At 33.4% G+C, this 25385-nt stretch overlaps 2 protein-coding genes across 6 annotated transcripts; one reads left to right on the top strand and one right to left on the bottom strand.

Annotated features, from left to right (window-relative positions):
• Positions 905-14713, bottom strand: LOC109346498. 5 transcript variants are annotated; one of them, XM_019586083.1, is made up of 19 exons: positions 14348-14713; positions 13601-13680; positions 13193-13243; positions 12334-12819; positions 11948-12205; positions 11123-11188; positions 10111-10290; positions 8853-8904; positions 8482-8766; positions 7210-7320; positions 6080-6271; positions 5368-5643; positions 4244-4882; positions 2817-3325; positions 2658-2718; positions 2501-2569; positions 1945-2265; positions 1435-1625; positions 905-1299 (listed from the first exon to the last, which is right to left on the bottom strand). In XM_019586083.1, exons 1-17 carry the CDS (start codon positions 14525-14527, stop codon positions 2179-2181), a joined length of 3582 nt encoding a protein of 1193 aa, XP_019441628.1. In that variant the 5' UTR covers positions 14528-14713; the 3' UTR covers positions 905-1299; positions 1435-1625; positions 1945-2178. The 5 variants fall into 5 exon arrangements, with proteins under 5 accessions (XP_019441628.1, XP_019441627.1, XP_019441629.1 ...); XM_019586082.1 differs by having other exon boundaries at positions 1950-2265; XM_019586084.1 differs by having other exon boundaries at positions 1435-1683; positions 2028-2265.
• On the top strand, positions 18581-24646 carry LOC109346496 (methionine--tRNA ligase, chloroplastic/mitochondrial). Its single transcript, XM_019586078.1, has 12 exons — positions 18581-18922; positions 19091-19234; positions 19554-19703; positions 19930-20097; positions 21120-21244; positions 21501-21594; positions 21892-21990; positions 22734-22914; positions 23047-23162; positions 23586-23741; positions 23964-24092; positions 24217-24646. Exons 1-12 carry the CDS (start codon positions 18644-18646, stop codon positions 24388-24390), a joined length of 1815 nt encoding a protein of 604 aa, XP_019441623.1. The 5' UTR covers positions 18581-18643; the 3' UTR covers positions 24391-24646.

Here is a 25385-nt window from a genome sequence, read left to right as displayed (position 1 = left end):
TCACATTTCTGCTTATACCATTTTGTTTCTATCAATCTATGTCGTAGTTAAAATGAGTATGGGAGGTCATGTGAAAAAATACGAGGTTTTGCATAGAGGTACAATTTTGTTAAGTAGTAGTGAGTGTAGTTTTGACAAATCTAAATTAATGTGAGTAATTTTCTCTTTTTAAATAGAATAGATGCCTTAAAAATTCTTTCAATACAAAACATTTTGATTTTTTTATATCTCTAAAATAATGATTTTGTCATTTAACAGTGATTTTATTTAATATTAAGGGGATTTTTGAGATTATATTTAGGCCAATTCTATTTACACCCACTGAATGACTACTCACCCAAAGTTTAACAACTTACACCCTAACTTCCAAAAATATCCTACTCACACCCACTTTCCTCCTTTTCGCTTGTCTCACAAACCCAAACCATCATCACACTCACTCCATCATTTTCACCATGACCCATTGCAGTGTCCCACACTTTCTCTTCATCTCCCCTTCTTGTCAGAGGAAAATTCAGAAGAAGCCGATAGTCACGACGATTCAATTGAAGAGCTTGGTGAAGAAGAAATGGAGGTTGTAGAAGATGAATTGGAAATAGAAATGATCAATTTTGAGGATACCCTAAGGTTTAGAATCGAAATCCACTTCTTCACCATATAAAAAAATGAAGAAACTCGGCCCAAGGTGATCGCAGTAACACTTGTGGTTGAGTGATAATGGTGATGATTTAGGTGTACCATGAAAGGAAGTGAGTGGATTTGAGGAATGAGTAAGACTTTTGGCACTCACAAATATATATCTCCACTCCACTTCAATGTAAAATAAAAACAAAGCATATGATTGGTTGACAAATATATTAGAAGAAAACGAGTTTGTGTGATTAATTCACACTCCAAACTGCCATCCACAAAACAATTTCCACTATAAAACACCGTATCTACACTGTAATTTCAAATACATGTTACAGTTTTCACGATTAAAGAGCTAAATCGTAGAGAAGGAGAAGAAATCAAATGAACATATATTTACAACAACAAAAAAAGACAGGGAGAGTTTGTGTGCCTCTAAAAGTAGGCATCACATGATTCCCCCATCAAAATATTTTGTTGAATTGACAACATACAAAACTTCTTTATTTTCATGCAATGATCTGTTTGCCCATTCAAGAAAGCAAGCATATTCATGAATGATAAAACTGATGAAGGCTCGGTAGGAATCTCATTCTGTACAACAGAAACAATCTGGGTGAAGTATTACTGCACATAGTTTCTTGTAATGTAATGAACACCAGCCAGCAACTGCATGAACATAAAATTATCAGGTGAAAACATGTCATGAAATGTTAGAGGATTTTCTTCCATCACATGAAATCGATTGTCTCAAGTGAAGGGTTATTTGTGAATCATAAGCCTGCAAGAGAAAGAAAGAAGTACCTGAGGACATGTTGAGACCTAGATCAGCAACATTATAGCTGCTTAATCAAAATCAAGGATGTTCAGAACCATCCCTCAACAGAAGAATGGCTTTCACCTACCATGCAGACAAAAACCTTCATCTGAATAAAAAACTTCAACAGATTTTCCAAAGTGAACTGTATCTCAATGGTTGAAACTTGAAAGGGATGCTGAAGATGAAGACATGATACCATGTCATCAAAATGGCTTAGAAGAAAAGTAAAATCACTGAAGAGACCGCAAGGCATTGAGAGAATCAATCAATTATTTTAGAGTGGGGATCCACTTACTCCAAGAGTAAGTTTTTTAAACTTATTCCTCATCCTAGCCATCAATTCTATGGACATCTAATGGTTTAGATGTACTCACTAATTCAAACTATTGGATTTCCCTAGAATTGATGGTTAGGATGGGGAGTAAGTTTAAAAAACTTACTCTTGGAGTAAGTGGATCTCTCCCCATTATTTTATAGAAGTTATTAGAACCCACTTTACCCCTTCTCTAATCAACACTATATTCTATTCCAGCATGTTGAAAATGAATCACAATTTTGTTTTGGGAAGGAAGCGTACCAAGTTAAGTATGTCCTTGTAGGTGATTCAATCTCAGTCATTTGAATGATAGATGACGAAATTTCCTAAGAATCGGAAATGACGATTCTTCATACCTCTACTGATACTACTCCAAACAAATATAGTACCCCAGAAAGCCATGTCATGAAGATCACAAGTCAAATCCAAGATCATTTGCCAGTTGAAGTATGCCACGCATTTGAAGGTAAGGATTTTCTAACAGTTTTTCATTGTTGCTCTGTGCAGTTTCAATACAACACGTAATCATATAAGTGACAAGTTAATATTTAGTAATGCAATGAACTGCATGTAATAGAGACCCTAGAACACTTTGTTTTTAGCATAGAACTGCCTAGAGATATTAACAGGATTTTGAAAATTATGCCTGTTTAAAATCAAGATGAACAATGTTAATCTCATATTTATTGATTGTAGAAGAGGAGCTCCAAGCAAATCACTGAAAAAGGATGTACCTGCTGAGCTTTAACAACAACATTCTGAAGCATGTGTTGATATTTCTCTGGCTTCTCAGTCATCATTCGCTGAAGTAATAAGAAATCATAACAAAGGATGAAACTTCAGGAAAAAATACATATATAAACAACAACAAAAACTGAAATCAATTCATGCCTTCAGAAGAAAAGCAGAAGAAAAGTATGCCACCCTTGAATCTGTGTCATCCAAAAGTTGCCTGCCAGATGCAAGGAGATTCATGCTTTATAATTCAACTAAAAGTTGATAAATAAGAATGGCAACTAATTTACAAACAGAATGAAAGTTTGGAATCACCTAAAAAATTGTTCTTCACCAACTTCCTGGAAAGCAACAGGATCAGCCATGCATTTACCAATGAGAAGTAAGAGAAGGGTGGCCCGAATATCAGATGTTGCACCAGGAACGTTACCTCTTCCTTTACTTCCAACAGAAACACCCAACGCAATATCATCTGTTGCTTCTCCAGCCAATTGCATTAGTGGCCAATATAGCAAGTCAGCAGGAACACGTGCAATTAGTTGCATTGGGACAATGGCTTGTCCTTGGAGAAGAAGTGCGGCCATTGATGCAGTCTTATGATCCAGATGATAGCTACTAGGACTGTTGGGTCTTCTATCAGCCTCTTCCTCATAACATTCATCTAAGTGAAAAGTATCTTGTTTGAGGACACGATTATCACCATCAATTTTTCTGTTTCTATTCAAACAATTTGAATTTCTATCATGTTGCATATCATCTCCACAGGGTGGAGCCAAAGCAGGGGGGACTCTTATGCATAATTGGGAGAATAATATGTCACAAACCTGTTAAGAAACAAGAGTTGAGAAAAAGCAAGTGTGATATGCGAAATAATATTCAAACTGAACTCATAAATGTTAACCAAAACAGAAAACTACCCAAACATTGTTCCAAGGAGTCATATTATTATTAACAAAGCTGTATTTAAAATTTATTAAGTACAAAGATATAATAAATACCAAAAGAAATATTACTTTCAGCTACTTATCCACAACTAGTATAAACCCCACACAAGAATCACACACTTCTAATCTGGGACTCAAGTCATATACCTTGCAATCAGATCCTAACATCCCACCATGCTCTCATGCCCTAACGTCAATATGGGCTGCCTGTGCAGTATCCCTTTACTCTGAGTAGCCCCCAGTCATAGACTCGATGTCAGCGTCAACTGCTCGATTGCAACCGAGACATGGCAGAAGTCTCTTATACTAATTGATACAACCATTGGGAAAATCATACACAATGAAGAGCCCAATGTCATATAAAACCCTATACCAGAATCCCATATTTCCAATGTAGGACACAAGTCCCATATACTGCAATTACATCCTAACATCAAACAATGTGACCTCGAATTTCGTGGATAGTAATTATGATTTATTATGAAATGCTTCTTGGCCTGACAAATAAACCCACTTCCAGGATTCCATTAATTAATGTTTAGAGACCATGCTCAATCAGCAGTTTAAGAACGGGATAAGGGCAATGCGAAGTTCCTATCAAAATAGTTTCTCAATAACATCCGACTGGCAAAGTATGATGCTCAATGGTTCTTCTTTTTAATTGATAGCACAAAGAACATTCAGATTTTGCTCGCAGCAGTTTTTCATACTTAATGTGGTTCAACATACTATTATAATTAATTATTTCTATGACATGAGGAAATTAAGGAAAAGGGCATTGAGTTCAGAAACAATTACCTTCAGAATATTGATGCGGTCTGTTTCATACTTATTGATGCAGTCTGTTTCATTTATCTGAAACACCAAACACAGAGAACTGCTCATGATGTCAATCACCGCATGAGCTTTCTCAAGATGCCAATCTTTCTGCTCACGCCCAAGATCACTGCTCCTTGATTGCTGCATTTCATACTCATCTAACAAAAATTTGCAACGCAAAAGAAGCCTTTCTAGAACAAACAAAAATCCCCATCTAATGTAGTTGCGTTTTGATTTTAAAAGTCCACACATGAGTGAAATGGGCAAAGGAGTATCTGATGCATCTGAAGAATCTTGTTTTCCAACTCGGGCAATTTTCTGTTGGAAGTATTCTATATTGGACCATATAGTTCCACCTCGTTCCCCACTAATTTCAGCAATAAGTAGATCACCCAACCAGATGTACCCATTTTGACGGTAAGAAATTCTTTCAGAATGAAGAAGAGAATGTAAAGCAGCCCATGCGTGCAGACCAATGTCATTCCCTAGAGCAAAACTTTCCATATCTTCCAGAGACCGGCGAGATTTGGTTATTTGAATCATATTAGAGAACTCTTCATCCAAATGAGTGAAGGAACTTATTATTGCATCAAGTTTCTCAGTTACAATTTCCAAGAGCTGCAAAGACATAAATAGCACTTGAGCCAAATATATGATAAAATAGATTTGCAAATCAACTAGTCATTTTGAAAAATAAAAGTGATAACAATTTGCTAAACTTTAATCAATAGGTATGATGAATAAAAAAATAAACCTATATTTGAACCAAACAAGTGAAACATTCATCCCAATATTATTCTGGGAATAAGAGCAAACATTAGGGTCAAGGAAGAAGCAACTCAATTAAAGCACTTACTAATTTGGCCTGTTAATCTGTCTTATGAGAGGGAGTAAGAATGAACTCTCTGATGAAGTTTCTTGAATTTAAAAAACAAGCCTCTTTTATTCTCATAAATGTATATGAGAAAATTTTAATTTAAGGAAGTCATACAAGTTACTATACCTACAAACAAGATACATAATAATAAAGCATCATATTATTCAATATGAACAGCCTACATAAAATAATATGCCTACAAACTAAAAAGATAAAGATAGAGTACCGCATTAAGACGTTCACTGTTGGGATATCTGGACAGTGCAGATGCAATTGATCTTCTCAAAAGGCCTCCAATTCCTTCTACACCAAGTTTAACAGAAATATAAAATGCCTCAGCTGCATTTGTTTGAGCAAGCATAGCAGCAAGTGGTTGGATCTCATCATAACTATATTCATTGACTCCCGTAGATATACATGTCTCATTAATTTGATGCAGAACATAGTCAAAAAACAGAGAATACAGATTATTCCTCTCCTCTCTTGAATTTGCAAGGGAATACTGCATCCAACACAGCAGAAGTAGGGGATGGGGGAAGTCATATAAGTATAGCCAAATTGAAACTGGCAACATAAAAATGATCTTAGTTCAGGACTTCAATCTTTCACTCTGTACAACTCTTGTAAAAAAACAAAAAAGAAGAATCTAATAAATCAAACAACAATTGATCCAATAAGGAAGAGAAAGAAGTTTAAATATTTCCATTCTTATATAGGCATTAGTATCAGTTCTCAAATTAAGTCCAAAATAACCCCTTCCCTTATTATAAATAACAGAGCTTTGCAACACTTGATATTGTCAACTTAATTGGCATATCGGCAGCAGTATTAAATGTTTATTAATATAAAGATACAACATTGCAGTATTCATAAATCCTATGCCTTACTTCCTCTCCCTGTTACAAGTATATCAAGCTTGTCGTTGAAAATATGCATACCTCACGAAAAAGAAATTGAACTCCCCCAATCAGATCAAGTTGATTCACAAGAAACTTTGGTGTGCTAGGTAAGGGCTCATCAACTTCATGAGGAACTTCATAAAACATGTTAGCCAGCATGGAAATAAGCTTACAATGAACTAATTCTGCCCAACAATTCCTCCTGCTGGTTTCTATAAGTACCTTGATAACCTAAAGGCAAGTGATATATAAATAAATTAACAGAGCATCATATTTGTTAAGCAATGGATGTCTACATAAAGACCCAAGACAAACAGACATGTTTCACATGTCCCAGTCTTAAAAACGTTTAATCTCATGGCTTAATTGCATGAAGAAACACAAATTGCATAGAACCATATATCCTAGGAGGGGAAACAAATTTTAATAAGGATAATAAAGAGCAATACTGGAAACTAAAGAACAGCTGGTGACTAGAACTGAAAATATTAGGATGCATCTTTTCATTCAAAAAACTGTTCAGTAGAGAAGAATTGAAGAAATATTTGAAGAAAAAGCTAATCAAAATGATTGTTTGGATAATTTAATTTGAAAAAAGGGTCTTAAAAATAGGAAATAAAAATAATTCTTTGTTGTTCGGACTTGGGAGAAAAAAGTGCAGCAGCCTAATGAGAAACAACACAAAGCAAAGGAGGCCCTTTGTGTATCACTCCTCCTACACCCTTTTCTTAAAAAGTTGCAAAACATTCTCCCCAATTCCAATAATACGGAACAGAAGGGTGCCGGGTGTGAGTGTCACAACCGGGGAGCTTAGTGTAGGAGATATGTTTTTGACAATAAATGAGCAAAAGACCAAACGACTGGAGGACAGCAAATGGTAAACTCTTTACTTTCATAATAAATGAAGTGATGGTGGTAATTAAAAAATGCTAAAGATGCAAATAGTAAGAGAAAATGGAGATTAAAAGAGGAAGGCAAAAAGGTTAAATAGTGAGAAAATGAAGATCTCTATTTCTAGCATAGCAACTATGAGAGAAAATGTTCCAACTACCACCACTAGTCTCCAATGTGGGGCTGTGGGCCATAACTGTTAGGAAAGGGACCCCAAACAGACATACTGGGCCATGATATACCGGTAGAGTAAAATAAAAAGGGGAACAACATCTCACCCTTATGTCAAGCACTTGCAGTCGGTTTCTTCGAATCTTTCCTCTATCGCAGACAAAATAAAGCAAACAACTAAGTGCAGATGCCCAAACAGATTCCTCCACTTCTTCAGTCTGTATAAAACAACTAATCATCATAAAATGTTTCTAGTTATTAGAACAGTTTGACTAGATCCTTATCATAAAAAAGACCAAAGAGAGACAACACAATTGTTCTAAGAATCTTAATATGAAATAAATGGGGTTAAAAAAGGTTAACCCACCAAAGCAAAAGTTAGTGACCCCAATCTTTTGTAAGGATCCAACATCTTACATGGCAATCCCATTTGAATATATGTACTTAATAAAAAATAGATGTACTTCATGCCAGATTCAACTCACCTTTCCCATCATCCCATTTGAATATATGTACTTCATAAAAAATAAAAATCTAGCATACTAGGACGTGAAAATATCATAACAAGCCTCTTGGAATGCCATTAAATAATTGGTAGCAAATACTTTCCCGCCCTTGTTGTTCTGCCTGGCATGAATCTGGATTAGTCGATGCCCTTGTGATGTCCAGAAACTGGACGGCTTATACCAAAAACATATCATAATTATTCAACCACCAAGATTTTCTGTTGCATCAATCGTTAATTAACTATCTAGGCACAGCATTCAAAAAGCAAGCATTTAGTTTTCCATAGAACTTCAAATGTGAATCTTAGAAATGAGAACAAGATATCATATTGAAACTAAAGCAAACATATGAGAAAGTACTATCTCAAACATGGGAAAAAATAAGCTTTAAGATTTAATATCTCTCCCTCTAAAATCATAAACAAAACAATTTTGGTGATCAATGATGTCATGAAAATTGCAACTTTATCTTGTGTCCTTACTTTCAATGCATTTATCTTTTGAAAACAGACAAACAACCCCTTCCTTGTTTTAGTCCTCTGGTATGATTTGGAAAACCATTCTATAACAATGTTCAACTTAACATATCATGTTTAACATGTGGCAATACGTTAAGTAGAATAATAGGCAATGTGGTTCTTTCAGCCTTCCACAGTTCCACCATGTGCAAGGTCCAGGGAGGGATTGGACCCACTACGTGGACCTATACGCTATGACGATTGGTTAAATGGAACGACTAAATTAAAAAATTAACACCTATGTCAGCCAGATAATCCAAACCAAAAAATTACAAGAAACAAAAGGAATAATCTTCAACGAAGAGTTCTTTTTCTGCCCAAAATTAAGTCAACGGGAAAGGAGGATCATGAATACCTGCACAAGAAAAAGTAGTATCTCGTACAAAATATTTAAAATCCAAGACTCGAATTTATCAATGGGAGAGTGTGTGTCCAATTTGTTATGAGAAATTCCTTTTCTGCTTCCTTGGGGCATAAGTTGGGTGTCACTGTCATAAAAGGATTCTTGAGAATATTCTTCTTCAATTGTGGAAGCATAGTCAGCAATAATTGGTTCTAGGAGATGAGCATGAACCCCGAGATTTAGAATTAAATCAAATGCTCGAACCCTGCAAGCTGTTTTAGAAGAACTAAGCATCTCCTGAAAGATGGATTTGAAAATCAAATCAGTCAGGAAAATTTAAAACATAGCAATACTAGGAAAAATATACTTCATTGATGCATCACCTCGAGCATAGAAAGAGTGAGAGGAGCAGCTGTCCGAGAATTAAATACATACCTAAAAAACAATATTTCAGTGGCCAGCATACATGGTCAGCTCATAGAATGGCAAAACAACTATCAACATGTAAAATAATAGGGCAAGTTGAATCAAGCAGAATGGTCAGAAAATTAATGCACGGTTGAGGATTGGCAGTCAACATGATATGCTTACCCATAATAATGCGGACCCGATCTTCAAAGTTTAGAAATACCATGTTACTATATCTGAGCAATGCTTTCATATAATAGTATGTTGATGATAGGTTAAAACTATATAACATACTAGAATATGAAAATCTACATGCAGAAATGTTCTCAATCAAACGTGTCTTTATGTTTTGGAGGATATTTGATCCTCCGGTTTATTGTACTTTCCTCCTTTCTGCCCAATAAAGTTTTTTTTCCTATAAAACAATGTTATCGATCAAATGGTGAATATTAGCCGAAGTGCCAGGCAACAAGTAACATTTTCACTCACAAGATACAATTATAGTTACTAAAAGGGAAAACCAGATTAAGTTGACAATGTAGCATTCTTATCCCGTGCTGATATGAAGATATCTACTTTGAATAGATTAAATATAATTGAACTAGTTCACCATCTACATATATTCCGGCAACAAATTTCTCCAAAAAACGTTAGGCACCTCCGAACCCACAAAACTATTGCAACCGCTGCTCAACATTACGGCATTCCTCTTTTATTTATGTCAAATCTCTGTAGCCAAACATGGGAACTCCTCTATTCACGAAGGCCAAACCCTGGTCTCCCCATGATAAGAAACAATCCATAACATATATTCCTCCCACTGGGACACACACAACTTCTAATTCTAAGCACAGACTTCCTTAATTTGGTATTGGAATCCAAGAACTTCTGACTGGCTATTAAATTATAGTCTTTTCTAGGAAAAGGGGAACTCCGCAATGTACAATATCAATCTGTCCTATTTTCAGTAGCTTGCGAATTATTTTAACAGCCTATTTTTTTACCAAAAAAATTGTGATAAGGAGCACGCCCTACAATGATTTAATAAATAAAGTGAACAATATGCAGTCAAGCATGCATTAGTACTAGAGAGAGAGGTGGTTTGGAGTAATCAGATAGTAATCAAGAAAGGAATAAAATATCAGACAAGTGTAGTGAAACATGCATGTCAATAACTTTTATTAATAACAAAAGAAATATTAATAGATGAGAATACAGAAATATACTACATACATGTCAATGACTAGTTTAATGAGGACGCTCACAGCCACATCCATTGATGGTTTTCCACTGTTATTGCTTAGCCTAGCTGACACTGTTGCTACATTGGTATTTGGTGAAGAAGTCTCTGAGGAAACTGCAGCAATAACTTCACATACCTCAGCATGGTTCAATCGCAAAGGTTGTTGCTCACTGATCAGCATAAGTTAACATTTAGTGAAAGAATAAAACAATTATAAATAACCATTGTACGACCAATAACTGTAAGTTCCTTCTTTGAATTTGAAGAAATAAGCAATATACAACTTTTTGTTTAAGAAATATAATTGATATTCGTTCAAAGATATCAGAAAGTAAAAAATTGAAAGAAAACAAACCACTAAAATTAAAAGGGGAGAAGGAGAAGAAAGATAATGATAAAGCAGAAAGGCTAAAATATTAGTAAATGTTCTTGTGTGCTTTCATCATCATGCACAGATCACTGCACTTCTCTTCCAAAAGCTTTACATAACCATAGGGCACTTATATTAAAAAGCAAAATATAAGGAGATATAATGCATATATGTAAATCTGAAAGACAACATGAGATGAAAAGCATATAGTATCATCAAGTCTGCAAAAATATCAGAGCATTATATAAATATACGTATATATATATATACACCATATATTCCAGTGTGAACTATAGCATTATCTTGACAGTCTCTTCAAGGAAACTTAGAAGCTTTAGGCTCACATATTGCTTTAAAGAAATACCGACCATTAAATTTATATATTTTCTTATTTCAGTTTGCTCTACTTGAATGGTGAAGAAAATGCCAAATCATAATAAGAAAGCAATTATGAATAATAGCAATTATACTGGTCCAAAGTGATGCTCAAGTGAAAACCTGTGTTATACTATTATGGCACTCATTTTGGATGCTAGGAATATGTTTTATTTTTTTGGCAGGCCGGTGGGAATATACACTAATACTTAATATCACAATTCACAACATTTTTAAGAACTTCTCAGTATCTATACCTGTAATGACGATACTGGAAGAGTTGTCGAGCTCGAGGACGGAATGTACTCATAGGAGAATCCCCCCTGTAGGAATCACAACGTTAAGAATAGTGAATCACATGCTCAAATAAGTTCATTTGTATATTTTGATTAACAATGAATATTAGCTCTACCGGTTTTCCCCCTGAAGTTTGAGATATACCCATTTTAGCCCTTACCGAAAACTATTTGATCTAAGCAAACCACTTTCATACCATTTTTAGTAATTTACCATATAAAAGTGATTTTTTTAGACAATCCAAAGAAAACATACTATCATAAAATTGCTTCTGAAGTTCTCATCTAACATACCCAAACATGAAACTGACTTTACCATACCCAATCATAAAAAAATCTATGATACATTATTGAAATTATCTTTCTTCACAGTGAATTCAAACACACTCAAACCTCAAAGTAGGGAACGCAGGAAACAACATAGTCTATTATTGCAAAGATTTACACAAACCCTCACCCACCCAGTATTGTTAAGGGGTCACTAGAGTCTGAATACAATCATTTCAAGATTGAGGTGCTTTAATTTGGGGATAGCAATTTGCAAGCTGACTTATTACAATACTGCAGTGAAAATTAAACTTTTGATGTGATATTTATATATGAAGCTAAATGTTACATCAAAAGTTTAATTTTCACTGCAGTGTGTAATAAGTCAAGCTTGCAAATTGCTATCCCCAAATTAAATCACCTCAATCTTGAAATGATTGTATTCAGACTCTAGTGAAATGGAAAAAAATTGAAAATTAAAATTAACAGAGCAAGAAGTTATATGATAGAGTAACATGCCAAACTAGATGAGGGCCCGCTTTTGCGCGTTTAGAGGCTGCTATTGCTCTGAGGTGGGGACGAGCAGATGCAGAATTAGTAATTGCAGTTACTGGAGAAGACTGCAGCAGTTGATCCAGGTAAGGCATATCGTCTGTTCCAACAAAAATCTGTGGTTGCCCCTTCATCTTAGCTTCAATGTCTCCTACAAGTAGAGCTGCAGCACCTACTTCTAAGAAATTATGTGCTCTCATGTTTTGAGAACTTGCAGAACGGTCACTGTAATAAGCATGTTAAATAGAAAAGTAAATTTCTGAAGCAATAAAGATGGGATAAACTAACGGGAATAGCAAGCTAAATTTGCCATTGAAAGAACAGCTAACCAACAAGTATAAAAGATTATTTACTTTTCAGATGGCATTGATGATGACTGTTGTTCCACAGGCCAGCGCCATTGCAGAACATCATGGGCAATGAACCCAAGTTCGTCCTTTTCATCAATTATTTTGATTTCTAATGACTTTGAAACCAGTGAAGCGATTGAATCCTTCTCTACTGTTTCTGGGACACTACCTGGACGTAGTTGGGAGTTGAAGGATTTTCTCATAAAAGATGACAAAGTTGGCAGTGATTGTCCCGATGCAGAAGGTGGCCCAGCAAATGAAGCTGGTTGAAAAAGCCGTTTCGGAATATATTGTGCCACTAAGGAACGCACATAACACAGTGACTTCACAATTGCCGCAGAAGCAAAGCTAGATACAGGCAATGGAGTTGCACCAGATTGTTGATTCAAAGATTGGGACCATGGTCGATTGAGATTAATGTCACATTCAGCAATAATGGTTGAACAAAAACGATCTATCTGAAGTAACGTCTCCTCGCTTGGTTTGTATCTGTATTAATTAACTAGTTGAGAACTTCAATAGCAGATGTAGCAAGTAACAAATGATGGTTTTTGGCCCAATATGATGGAAAAGTGTCAGTTGCTGGTATGAATCTAAAGAAGTGGAGTCCATTTTTCAATAAAAGAGTATTTAAACAGATGACAAGAATCACAAAATCAGAACCAGAATAAAAGGATCCTTTTGGGAGTGTAAGTCAACATTTTTTTATAGAAATAAGTCAACACCATACTAACATGCAGGTATAAGAAATGAGGGTGGCAGAGAGACAGACGACAATGTATAACATACAATGTTATGATATATTGAATATCTACTCATTCAAGTGACATACCTTAGACTATCTATAAAAAATGTAACGTACCTTAGAAGATACCGTTTCAAAAGTGCCACACACCTTGTGACTACTGCAGGACTGGCAAAATAGTGTCAACGTTAGCAAAAAAGTAAAACTCAAAATGGTACATATCCCCTTGAAATCAAAATCAATAAAGACAAAGGAACAATTCAAAATGTAAATCTAAATTCTAGATCAGAAGTAACATGTTCCCATAGTAATTCTCAAAAGGTTATTACCCTTCAGTACACTACAGTAGTTAACCCACAATTCTTGGTTACAAGGATGCACTCGACATGCTTCACCAAAAAAAGTTAGTTCACTTGCTGCACTGCAATGCCTAAACTAATTTTGAAGAATAATAAAGCAATGGTTTTATGCAATTTGGAGAGTTTCACCAACTAACCCTTCTCAACAAACAAGGACAACCATTACCTGCGCTCCCTCTCTGCAATAGTATGTTCCAGAATTGCACTATAAGCCAAGTCCATGGTTGCAGGGGCTGCAAGATAGTCCTGAAATCATACATGAACTTTTTAACCAAGTGAGATACCAGTTATAGACTTATAGTATACCAGGGATGATGACATGTGGCATTAAAACCAGGTTGACACACAAAATTAAATTGCAGCTAATAAAGTTCATGCACATGAAGAAAGTTCGATGAACTTAATTTTTGGTCAGTACTAGTAGAAAATTATTATCGGAAATGAATTATGATACATGACATCCCTCTACATTAACATTTGCATTAAAAGTTTAAAATGCATTACAAAACTATCACCACAAACTCATGACTAACAGTCATATTGATTGATTATTCACGTGGCATCGAAGCACTAACTGAATGAGTTAAACTCAAAAGTTATAGCCAAGTGTCATAACTTATTTTAGATAGTAGCTTTGAACCATGACATTCAAGTTCGAGACACAATGCAGATATCCTTACCGTCGCAAACAACTAACAAATCCAAGCAAAATAAATTCACCACGCACAATGTAGAAGCTAGTATTACCTAAACTAGTAGAGATTAAACTATAAAATTAAAAATTAAGGATAATAATAAATATAATTAAACTTCATTTCAGCTAAATACTCACGACTCCACATTACCGAAGAACTAGAGCATTCAAATTCAACAAACAAATAACGAAATAACGAAATCGCGAGAAATAACGAACCCGGAGAGTGGTGGAAGGGTGATTAAGGTAAATAGGAGTGGAGGAGAGGCAATCGGCGACGGCGCGGCGGAGAGGTTGCGGAAGGTTCTTAAGGAAAGAGGATCTCAATCTAGAGATAGCGGTTAACCGTATCCGAGTACTCGAATTTCCCGGCGAGGGACTAAAAGTGGTGGAAGACATGGTTGCGACGCGTTTGGGGTTTCGCTAAACAGTAACCACCGTAGTTCCTTTTTATACTCACTGTGAGTGTAAATCACAAAATTGAATTTGAATTCATAGTTGAATCCAAACAGAGATTATGGAGAGTGGAAAATATGAATAGAAATGTTGAGAATCAGATTCAGAATGGAGTGCGAGTATTCCGTTGTAGAGAAGGCCTAGTCGTTTTATTTTATGAGCTGGCAACCGCTAACTAAATAAATATTATAGAAATTACCATTTATTTAAGTTGTTACCAACATTTTGTATCAAAATTGGGTTTACCAAAAATGTCATTATTATTTAATTAAAGTCAAATCCTAGGTTTTGTTGAATGGAATACAAGTATATGAAATACTTTTCCATTATTTAAGAGTTTCTTACTTGATAAAATATGAGTTTGAGTTTAATATTTATGTACAAATGAGTATAGAAAGTCATGCATTTAGATATTGTAAACCATATTTAGGTTATTAGTGGATTTAGACCATCTTTTACTTTGCCACAAACTGAACATGTCAAGTACAACTTAAATCCTTTGGTGTAATAATGTTGTGGAAGACTTCCTACATACTTTCAGATATTGTGAGAAATCAATGCTTCTTTGGTCAGTGGAGAATTCAAGTTATACTCATAGAAGCTTTTGCTTACTAGGTATCTAGTAGACCTATATTTGATAGAATAACTCAATAATTTGGGAATATATCATGATTCGATATGTTTTAAAGATTGATATAACATAAATATATTTTCTATAGAAGAAACTCGATCTAGTGTCCACTAGTGCATACCATAAGGCCATTGGTCTCAGAATTTCAACAAACTTTGGAATTGGAATTCTCATTCTAACATAACTTCATGCACTGGAAAATAGGATAGATTAGCATGGAATTTGGATCATCATGATTTAATTATAAAGAGAATTTGTCTTGAGGCAATCCATATCATATTCGTATTAAACATCTTATTGAGGTTGTTAAAAATATATGTGGTTTGCTTGTGGAAGATTGAGTTGTACATTTCATTATGTGTTGAGGAGGTAACATAATGGTGGACTATATGTCCAAATTACTTCCGACTCTCAATATAGGTTTAGGATATGGGACATTATTCTTATAAAAGCTATTCACATCTTACAGATAGACCTCTCACTATTGTTTCCAATATACCAAAAAACATCATATGAGTTCTTTTACAATAACAACACATCATTCATCATTACTAATATGTTAACAATTAATATGAGAATGATATTCATATTTTGAAAGAGCATGAACAATCTTCAATGTTGCAATGAAGAATTGCCTCTTCCTCGACAAAAGAGTGAGTGCTTCGCTTGGAGGCAATATCATGTTGTTGAACACAAAATTCATTGATTGAAAGGGCATTTAGACTAATTACTCATCCCCAAATTTAAACCTGATTAGAAAGAGTAATATTATATAAAGCTTTTGAAAAATGATTGAAGGTATAAATTATCGTTACAAGAATATTTAAAATGGGATTGAAGGTAAATAGAGAAATTTTTATGAACTTTTATTGTTTGGTTCAACTTTTATGAAGATGCACAAAATGTAAAATGTAATTAAATGAATCAAATATATGAGAATGAAATAAAATTATATCCAAATTGATCATCCTCTTATCCTCTAACTATGTTGTCACTCTTTGTAACTTAATTTTCCTTACATGTTTTTTAAAAGTTTCCAAAAAATAATAGAAATTGTGCTATTAAAATTGGATATGGAGGAAGAGTGTGATTAGTAAACTAATGAAAATAGATCGTTATCTAATTCACCATGAATTTAAAAATAATTCAAGTTTAATTGATTTGGATCACGATAATGATTATTTTGTTTCAAATTTTGACTTGAAATTGGTGCAATTTTTTTTTTTATAAGTTTAACTCAACTTGTAACCTCAATTTTATTAAATTGTTAGTTCAAGAACCAAATGTATAAAGTCATATTTGGTTTTAGTTTAACTCATTTATTCCTGAGGCAAATTTACTCGAGTCTTAAACTAATTTTAAAACTAGCAGGGTACCTGTGCACTTGCACGGGTCGCTTCTTTATTTATGCATAATGCAAATATAATATACATATATTTTATAATATCAATAAATCATGTATTGAAACATTATATTTCCCATTCATTCATATAAGTGCAATATTAACATTGATTTTTTGAGTATATATATATATGTAGAATATTAACAATTATAAATGTGTTTGTTAAACATTTATTTGTTGAAAGTGTGATTATAGAAAATATTTGATTCTTAAATAACTCAATAAACAAACTTCAAATTATATTGGATAATATCTCACCTCTATATTCTCTATATAAAATTATAAATATAAGGAGTTATTTTTGCATCATATTTTTTGTGATTACGTTTATAAGTATCATATAAAGTCATAAAGATTTTTTAGCATATTAAAGTCATAAGGATTTTTTAGCATATCTCTTAAATGCTTATGTTTTATTTTAGATTAATGTTCATTGTGTATAAATATTTGAATATATTTTTAGCATTCAAATATTGTATAATTAAATGTTATTTATTTGATTATGTTTTAGCTAATAATCATTGTATGAAAATAACTCATAAATTAAAACACACTAAGTTAGGATATGACAGATATTTTTTCTGATAAATTTAATCAAAATAATAAAAAGAGTCTAATAATTGATTTGTTATATTCCTAATTAAAATACATATATTTTTCATGAATATATATACCATTGTTATCTTTTAATTAAATAATATAATGATAGTAATTAAATACATGTGACCCGTGCATTCGCATGGCTAAAAACACACATGTTACCAGTACATTCGTATTACTAAAAAAACACATGTTACCCATGTATTCGCATAGTTAAAACGCACATATTACTCATACATCCACATTAGTTTTTTTTATTATGTTGTTAATAGAGAAAAATTAAAATTCAAAGAATCTGAACTGTAATATTAAAATTCAGTGCGAAAAATGTCAAAAAACTTTGATGAGGTGAAAAAGTACAATTATTCTTAGATTAATGGTAAAATTAAATTATATAGATAAATTAATGTAAAGAAATAATTTGAATGGAAAAATGATTTCAATTTCATCTAATGTTCAATGGCTATTACTTTTTAACATAACAAAACATAGATGTTGTAAACACTCAATTTTAGTGTTTAGTGGGGTAGCGACATGAATCAATCACTAATTAATATTAAATTATTATTAGCATATAAAATATATAAAAAGTATGAAGAAAAAATATGTGAGGAGGAGGTGACATATGACATGAAGGAAGAAATGTAAGGAGAAAGTGACATGTGACATGAGGGAAGAAGAAAGTGACATGTGTCATGAGGGAAGGAAAAAGTGACATGTGACATGAGGGAAGGAGAAAGTGACATGTGGCATGAGGGAAGGAGAAAGTGACATGTGACATGAGGGAATGAGAAAGTAACATGTGGCATGAGAGAAGGAGAAAATGACATGTGGCATGAGAGAGTTTTTTTTATTATATTGTTAATAGATATCTCGCCTTAAATTAAGTAGGAACTACCCAATTATTAATTTGGGTTAAATAAATCCTCAAACTTGATAAAAATCATCTTCCCCATATTCATATGTCACCACTCTTGGAAAAATGGAAAAAATAGAGATTGCTTTTAACTTCATTTTAATCACATTTATCATGGTTTTTCATCACATTCCACATATATAAAAACCACTAAAATTATTTCATCACACTAAAAATATTGGCTTTGTAATTTGACCCCAAAAAATGGTGGAAAAAGACACATTGAGGTAATGTCAATCCTCAATATTTTAGTTTACAAATCCTCTTGTTATACCACAATAAAGTAGTCTCATTTTGTACATAACACATGGCACTTTTCTAGTAACAATTTGTATAGAAGTAATAGGGTTGATAGTTTTGTAAAACTCAAAGTATATATCATTTTTTTTGTTTCTTTTTATATTAAAAAAACACAAATGACCTTGATGAAATGGCAGAAGTTGAGTGGTAGTACATCATCCACTACAAAATTGAGCATTCACCACTGAAAGAGTTGAAACCTGAGATAACATGGCAATCAGAATAAACTGTTCCATACAGAACACTCTCTCTCTTCTCAATCCTTCTCTGTTTTCTCTCCATTCAAGAATCTCTCACCTCAAACTCAAACCCCAATTGCGTTTTTCTCAAAACCCTTCTCGAGGAGTTGCTTTCTTCTGCACCTGCGCTACCAACAATAACAATGACCAACCTTTTGTCCTCACAACACCTCTTTATTACGTTAATGCCCCTCCCCATATGGGTAGCGCTTACACCACCATCGCCGCTGATGCAATTGCTCGATTTCAGGTACTACCGTTTTCGATTTTATTGCCAAGTTTGAAACTTTGGTGGATTTAGAGAAATGGGTCGAGTTTGGAATTTGAATTCAATCATAAATTATTGGAGATTGGAGATGTTCTTCTATTACATTTTTGTGAGATTTTTTATATCGTTTGAGTTGATTTTTTTTTACAGAGGCTGTTGGGAAAGAAAGTTATATTTATAACTGGCACTGATGAGCATGGAGAGAAAATTGCAACTGCTGCAATGGCTCAGGGTTCAAACCCTCATGATCATTGCAATCTCATTTCACAAGCTTATAGGACCCTCTGGAAAGATGTAATTTAATCTTATTTTTTTATTGAAAGTTAACAATGGAAATTACACTTAGATCTCTTAAGGTTTGACTTAATTATACTTGGTATTTCTCTTGTTCTGGAAATTACACTAACCTTCTCCAAGGGAGGAGAGTGTAACTTTTGAAACAAGAGGGCTGCTAGGTGTATTTAAGCCAAAACTCAAGAGAAGTTGGTGTAATTTCATCTTGTTATTATTATAATTATTTAATGTAAAATTATAAATTGTCGAACATTAATGTTGATGTATACTTATTTTAATATTTTCTGTGATATTCTTTTGTTATTGCTTCTGATTGCAGTTAGATATTTCTTATGACAAATTCATTAGAACAACCGATAGCAAGCATGAAGCAATTGTGAAGGAATTTTATTTAAGAGTGCTTGCCAATGGTGACATATACCGAGCTGACTATGAGGGACTTTATTGTGTCAATTGTGAGGAATACAAGGTGATGGTTTGAGCTAGCAATATTTCCCGTTTAGTTTATACGAGTTCTTCATTTTGAAGGGTTTGATCAGAGCATCTGCAAGCAATATTTTTAGTCACTATCCTTTAATAGTAAAACAGTGAACTTTCTTTGAAGATAGAAACTTTGATTGAGATTGTTGTCATACTTTCGGCTTATCATCTTTGTTTCACTCTTTCCTTTAAGAATGTATGGCTATTTGTTGCAGGATGAGAAGGAACTGCTTGATAACAATAAATGTCCCGTGCACCTAAAGCCATGTGTTTCAAGGAAAGAAGATAATTACTTCTTTGCACTATCAAAATATCAGAAGTCATTGGAAGAAACTTTGAATAAAAATCCCAATTTCGTGCAACCATCTTATCGTTTAAATGAGGTAAGGCAATGTGGAATTCCTATTACAGTTTTGGTCATTATATATAATTTCCGCCAGTCTTTCTTCTCTCTCTCTCGCGTACTGCACCTCATGCTGACCTTGTAAAGTTTTATTTTAAGAGCTTATTTAACTATGTTTACCGTCAGGACTTTGAGAGAAGATTCAGAATGGAAACACATATACTAAGATTGACATAGATAAAGTAGAACAGTTATGACGTACTTGAACTAATTTTACTTTTTAAAGTCTTGGAATTTGAGTGCACGACAATCCCTGCCAAATAACACTCCTAACATAAAAAGATACCTTAAACAGCAAGAATCCTAATATTATCACCACTTCTAATAAACTTTTACTATAATCTTCAACACTCAGACATGACTTTTTATTTAAGTCCCTCCCCTACATTCCTGGATTGGGGTTTGCTGCAGTCAAAGTAAGCTTTGGTCACTGCAGTTAATGAATTCAACAGCTGGTATTGTTTGAAGTTTTGAACTTTGAACCATGTCTTCCTTTAATTTCAAAACTGAAAAAGTATTTTCAAAGGTTGAGATTTCATGCAGTTATAGATTTGATTGCAGCAAATTCCATTCCCTCCACTACCCTCGAACTAAACACACGGTAACATGATTTTTTGGTAATAAATCTTATCGGATATAGAAGTTTATTAGTTGGTTGAAGTGCTTTTTTCAAATTGATTTGACTCTCTCTGCAAACTTGTGTCTTTTATATATACCTTATAGAACTTAAACTCTCTTTTTTTTTTGGGTAACTAACTCAAATATTTGATTTGTCAATTATACCTGAATTTGATATAAATACCAAGGTGCTTACAGAAGAAATTTACATTGTACGAAAGTTAAACTTAAGCTTGAATTTTTTTGTAGAATATAAATGTGAAGGTGCTTATAGAAGAAAATTGGCATCTAATGAATTGCATATTTTCTCTTTTGGGAAAACAAAAAAGAATTTTCTTTAATAGTAGATAATGCATTAAAATTATTTCTTCTATATTCTTCAAGGTTCAAAGCTGGATTAAAAGTGGCCTGAGGGACTTCTCCATTTCTCGAGCATCAGTTGATTGGGGCATCCCTATTCCTAATGACAAGACTCAGACTATATATGTATGGTTTGATGCTTTACTGGGGTATGATTTTTTATTTTATACCTTATACTGCTTTAAGTTCTCTGCTCTATTCTATAATATTTATGACCCTGGCTACATTACCATGACCGTCAGTTTTTTTAATCTGCAAATTATATTACTTAAATGCCGTAGAGATAAAATCATGCACAACTATTTATACAGAAAGGTGATAATAATAAAAAAACCGACTTCTGCTATATCTTACCTTACTAAATTTCTACTGAATGCTCTTTCTTTTCTTTGTTGATATGTGCAGCTATATATCAGCATTATCTGATGACCAGGAACAGCCGGGTTTACAAGGTGCTGTTTCTTCAGGTTGGCCAGCTGCATTGCACTTGATTGGTAAGGTGTGCTTCTCATTTTTTTCTTCTTGATTTAATCTTCTTTTACATATATAAGTATAGCTCATTTCTTTTAAGTGGGACATTTGCAATCCCGTCTATCGCTGTTAATTTGTAAAGGTCGAAGGATGTCACAATTCCATTTTAATTTTGGCCAGTGATCGGTGATTTTGATTTACCAGGAATAATTTCATTTTATATTACAATCTGTGTGGATGTTTTCCCATTGTCATTTTCAGAAGTGCCAATGTTTCATTGTTTCATCATACCTTTTGTTTTCTTTAATCATTTGTTACCCTGTAGGATATTCTACGCTTCCATGCTGTTTATTGGCCAGCTATGCTAATGTCTGCTGGACTAAGCCTACCGAACATGGTATTTGGCCATGGATTCTTAACAAAGGTAAGTAATTGAACTTGCTGACTATTTTGTGTTTCTTCTTGAGGTAGCTGGTACGAATGTGTTCAGTCTAGATTGTGTTTATATTTATCTACGATTATTATCTGTGAGATTGTAAAGTGAAAATACACCAACCCAACATTTTGAAGAGGTGAAGTTTTGCTTCTTTTTCTTTGTTTATGTTTTTTTATAACAAGCTTAGTTTATAAAAAAATGTTATAAACCCAAAATAAGCAAAAACATTATGTACCAAAGATGCACCATGTATTAATTTCCTTGTACTCTGTAGAAGAGATGGTAATTGTGAAAGCTGTCAAAGCCATGGCCAGGAATTATGTTTTCCTCCTTTTTTTTGTCTTTTAATAGTTACGACACTTTTGTCGTCTTTGTTGATGATATAATAATAACAATAATAAAAGGAGTAGTAGCCCAAAGTGTGTAATACCTCACTTCAGAACATAACCAAATACTTCGACAAAACAAAGCTTCGAAGTAATGTGATGCTTCAAATGGTTTTCTGGAAAAAAACAAGAGTATATAAGTAAATTGACTTTAAAGTGGATAGTTTAGTTGAATGGTTCAATTCAATGCAAATTGAACTTGCAATCATTTCTTCAATAAAATATGGGTCTCAGAAAGAAGACAAAAAGGTGAAAGCAGTTTGTAACAGATCAATGTTTTATGAATTTGTTTCTTATATTAAATTGTATTTCATGCAGCAATGTTTTTTATTTTGAAAATGTTAGGATGGCATGAAGATGGGCAAGTCACTAGGGAATACTCTTGAACCAAACGATTTGGTACAAAAATTTGGGACAGATGCAGTTAGATACTTCTTCCTCAGAGAAGTGGAATTTGGCAATGACGGGGACTATTCAGAGGAACGCTTCATCAATATTGTGAATGCACATCTTGCCAATACAATTGGTACTTTTAGCATTGTTTTTTATGACAATATTTGGTAACAGCATATTGCTTTTAAGTTTTTTTTTTTTTCTTTTAAAATTATTATGATACTCATGCTAAGTGCGATATGCATTTCCTTCACTATTATGGTAGGAAATCTTCTTAATCGTACGCTAGGACTTTTGAAAAAGAACTGCCAATCAACCTTGGTGGTGGATTCCACTACGGCTGCAGAAGGAAATGAACTCAAGGACAATGTAGAGAAGCTGGTAAAATTTCTAGAAAGTCTACTTTTTCTATTATATATGTATATTAAATTTAAAGCAAGACATTTTTGTGGCAGTTTGACATTGCGCATTTATGCTACCTGTTAATTCAATAAAAAATTTAAAACTAGAGAAACCCTTTCCAGCACATTTTTTCGCTTGTTGTTGCTTACCTTGTGCAGGACAGAAAATGTTTTCATGTGAGATTTTTTGATATAAACCAATCAAATTTGAAATCATTCATTGTTTCCAACAATAGAAAATTTGTTTTTATCTCATATTTCGAAACAGATACAGCGGCCCTCAGTTTATGTTCTGAATTCTCAACCCATACTTACCAGCTTTATTTTTAAGGCCAATTTTTTCACCTTTGCTCATACGTGTGTTGCATGTGACAAAAAGGTTGACTAATGTTTACACTTCTAGGTTGATAAAGCCCGGATTCACTATGAGAATCTCTCCTTGTCATCGGCTTGTGAGACTGTTATGGAGATTGGTAATGCTGGTAATTTGTATATGGATGAGCATGCACCATGGTCTCTCTTTAAGCAAGGGGGTACTGCTTCTGAAGCAGCTGCTAAGGTAATTTGCTCAAACCTATTCTAGGAAGCCATTCATATTGATTAACATAGGGAAGAAGTACCAAGAGTACATCATTAGAACAATTAAGGTTCATGGACGCTTAAACTCTACCTGACGTTGGACCGAGTTTAATAAGCTATATCAAATGTGTCATTAATTTTGTTACTTTTGATGATGAGCAAACAATGCCTATCCAAGATTTTCACATTTTCTCTGATGCAGGACCTTGTAATTATATTAGAGACGGTGAGAATTATCGCGATTGCACTATTCCCTGTTACACCAAGCTTGAGTTGGAGAATGTATGAACAGCTAGGCTATTCCAGGGACCAATTTGATGCAACAACCTGGGTATTTGTCTTATCTCTAACATGCACATGCATGTGTGTGTACACAAACTTAAACATATCCTTGATGAGTTCATGATTCCGAACTATTTTTTCTGCTTTCTGATTTGAATTGTTTTGCATTGTAGAGAGACACCGAGTGGGGCGGGCTTAAGGGTGGCCAGGTCATGGCTCAACCTAAACCAATCTTTGCTAAGATTGAAAACCAAACTGAAGTAGAAGACAAAGTGAGTGCAGTTGGAAGGAATGTGAAAGGTAAAGGGAAGAAGATAAAACAAGCTCAAGAAGTTCTTGGAGCTTAGATAAGATTCCCATGTTAAATGCATTTTCATTTTTCTGAATTGTTTTTTGTTTCCATCAACTTAAGCTTCTAGTTACAACTAATTCTTTTGCTAATATATATATACTCAAATAATTAGATACATACATGTGCAATAGCATATATAAATGTACTATGCAAATGTATGCATATAATTCTTTAATGGAAATTTCATCTTCTTATCATGTTAATTGCATCAATATAAATTATGTGAGGAGTATTAATGGGATACATTGATATGATGGTGTGCTTTTATGTATTTGCAAATCTTACAATTAGTTTGAAATTTGCCCTAAGGAAGTTGAGATGTAACATAAAACTATTACTTGAAATGAGAATTTTCAAACTCAATGTCAAACTATTAAGGACAAGCTATGATATATGCTAATGTTCATATTAACTTTGTAGTTCTTACCAGAAAATAAATATGTCATGAAATAAACCAAAACAATAAATCAATATACCCATACTATTGTATTGTAAGAGACAAGGAGATAAGAGAGGTGAGGAACTTTTACTCATGGATTAATCGCATAAATTTAATTTAGAGTAATTACTCATTTTATTCCCTCATTTTTCGACTTTACTAATTTGATCTCTCAAAATTTGAAAAACCTAAAATAGTCCCAAAATTTTTTGAATGAGTCAAATTAATCCATATCAACTGTTTTCAAACATGCTAAAAATGACTAATTTGACCCATATTTAAAATTTTTGTGAATCATTTTGAGTTTTTCAAGATTTGAAGGATGAAGTCAAAAAACATGAGGACTAAAATTGATATTTACTCTTTAATTTATTAATAAAAACATAATTTATTATATACTACCTCAACTACTCACAGCAAAATTTTACCTAGAACAAAAGGCCTATTTATAAGGACGTGAAACCAATGTAATTTAAAATATAAATTCAAATATAAATTTGAAGTTAATATTTACTAAAATTGATTTGAAAATACATAAAAGGACATCATAT

Source organism: Lupinus angustifolius, chromosome LG04 (genome assembly GCF_001865875.1).
Source record: "Lupinus angustifolius cultivar Tanjil chromosome LG04, LupAngTanjil_v1.0, whole genome shotgun sequence".
Lineage (NCBI taxonomy): Eukaryota > Viridiplantae > Streptophyta > Magnoliopsida > Fabales > Fabaceae > Lupinus > Lupinus angustifolius.
The sequence above is the reverse complement of the archived record's forward strand: the minus strand, read 5'-3'. Positions and strand labels throughout refer to the sequence as shown.

Excerpts from the sequence above, each read along its gene's own strand:
- LOC109346498 (XM_019586083.1), bottom strand. The coding sequence starts at position 14,527 with ATGTCTTCCACCACTTTTAGTCCCTCGCCGGGAAATTCGAGTACTCGG. Across the intron at positions 6,272-7,209 it reads TGCAAGTGCTTGACATAAGG|GTTATCAAGGTACTTATAGA; the intron begins GTGAGATGTTGT and ends ACTTGCCTTTAG. Across the intron at positions 5,644-6,079 it reads TTCAATTTCTTTTTCGTGAG|TATTCCCTTGCAAATTCAAG; the intron begins GTATGCATATTT and ends TGTTGGATGCAG.
- LOC109346496 (XM_019586078.1), top strand. The coding sequence starts at position 18,644 with ATGGCAATCAGAATAAACTGTTCCATACAGAACACTCTCTCTCTTCTC. Across the intron at positions 21,595-21,891 it reads CATTGCACTTGATTGGTAAG|GATATTCTACGCTTCCATGC; the intron begins GTGTGCTTCTCA and ends GTTACCCTGTAG. Across the intron at positions 24,093-24,216 it reads AATTTGATGCAACAACCTGG|AGAGACACCGAGTGGGGCGG; the intron begins GTATTTGTCTTA and ends TTTGCATTGTAG.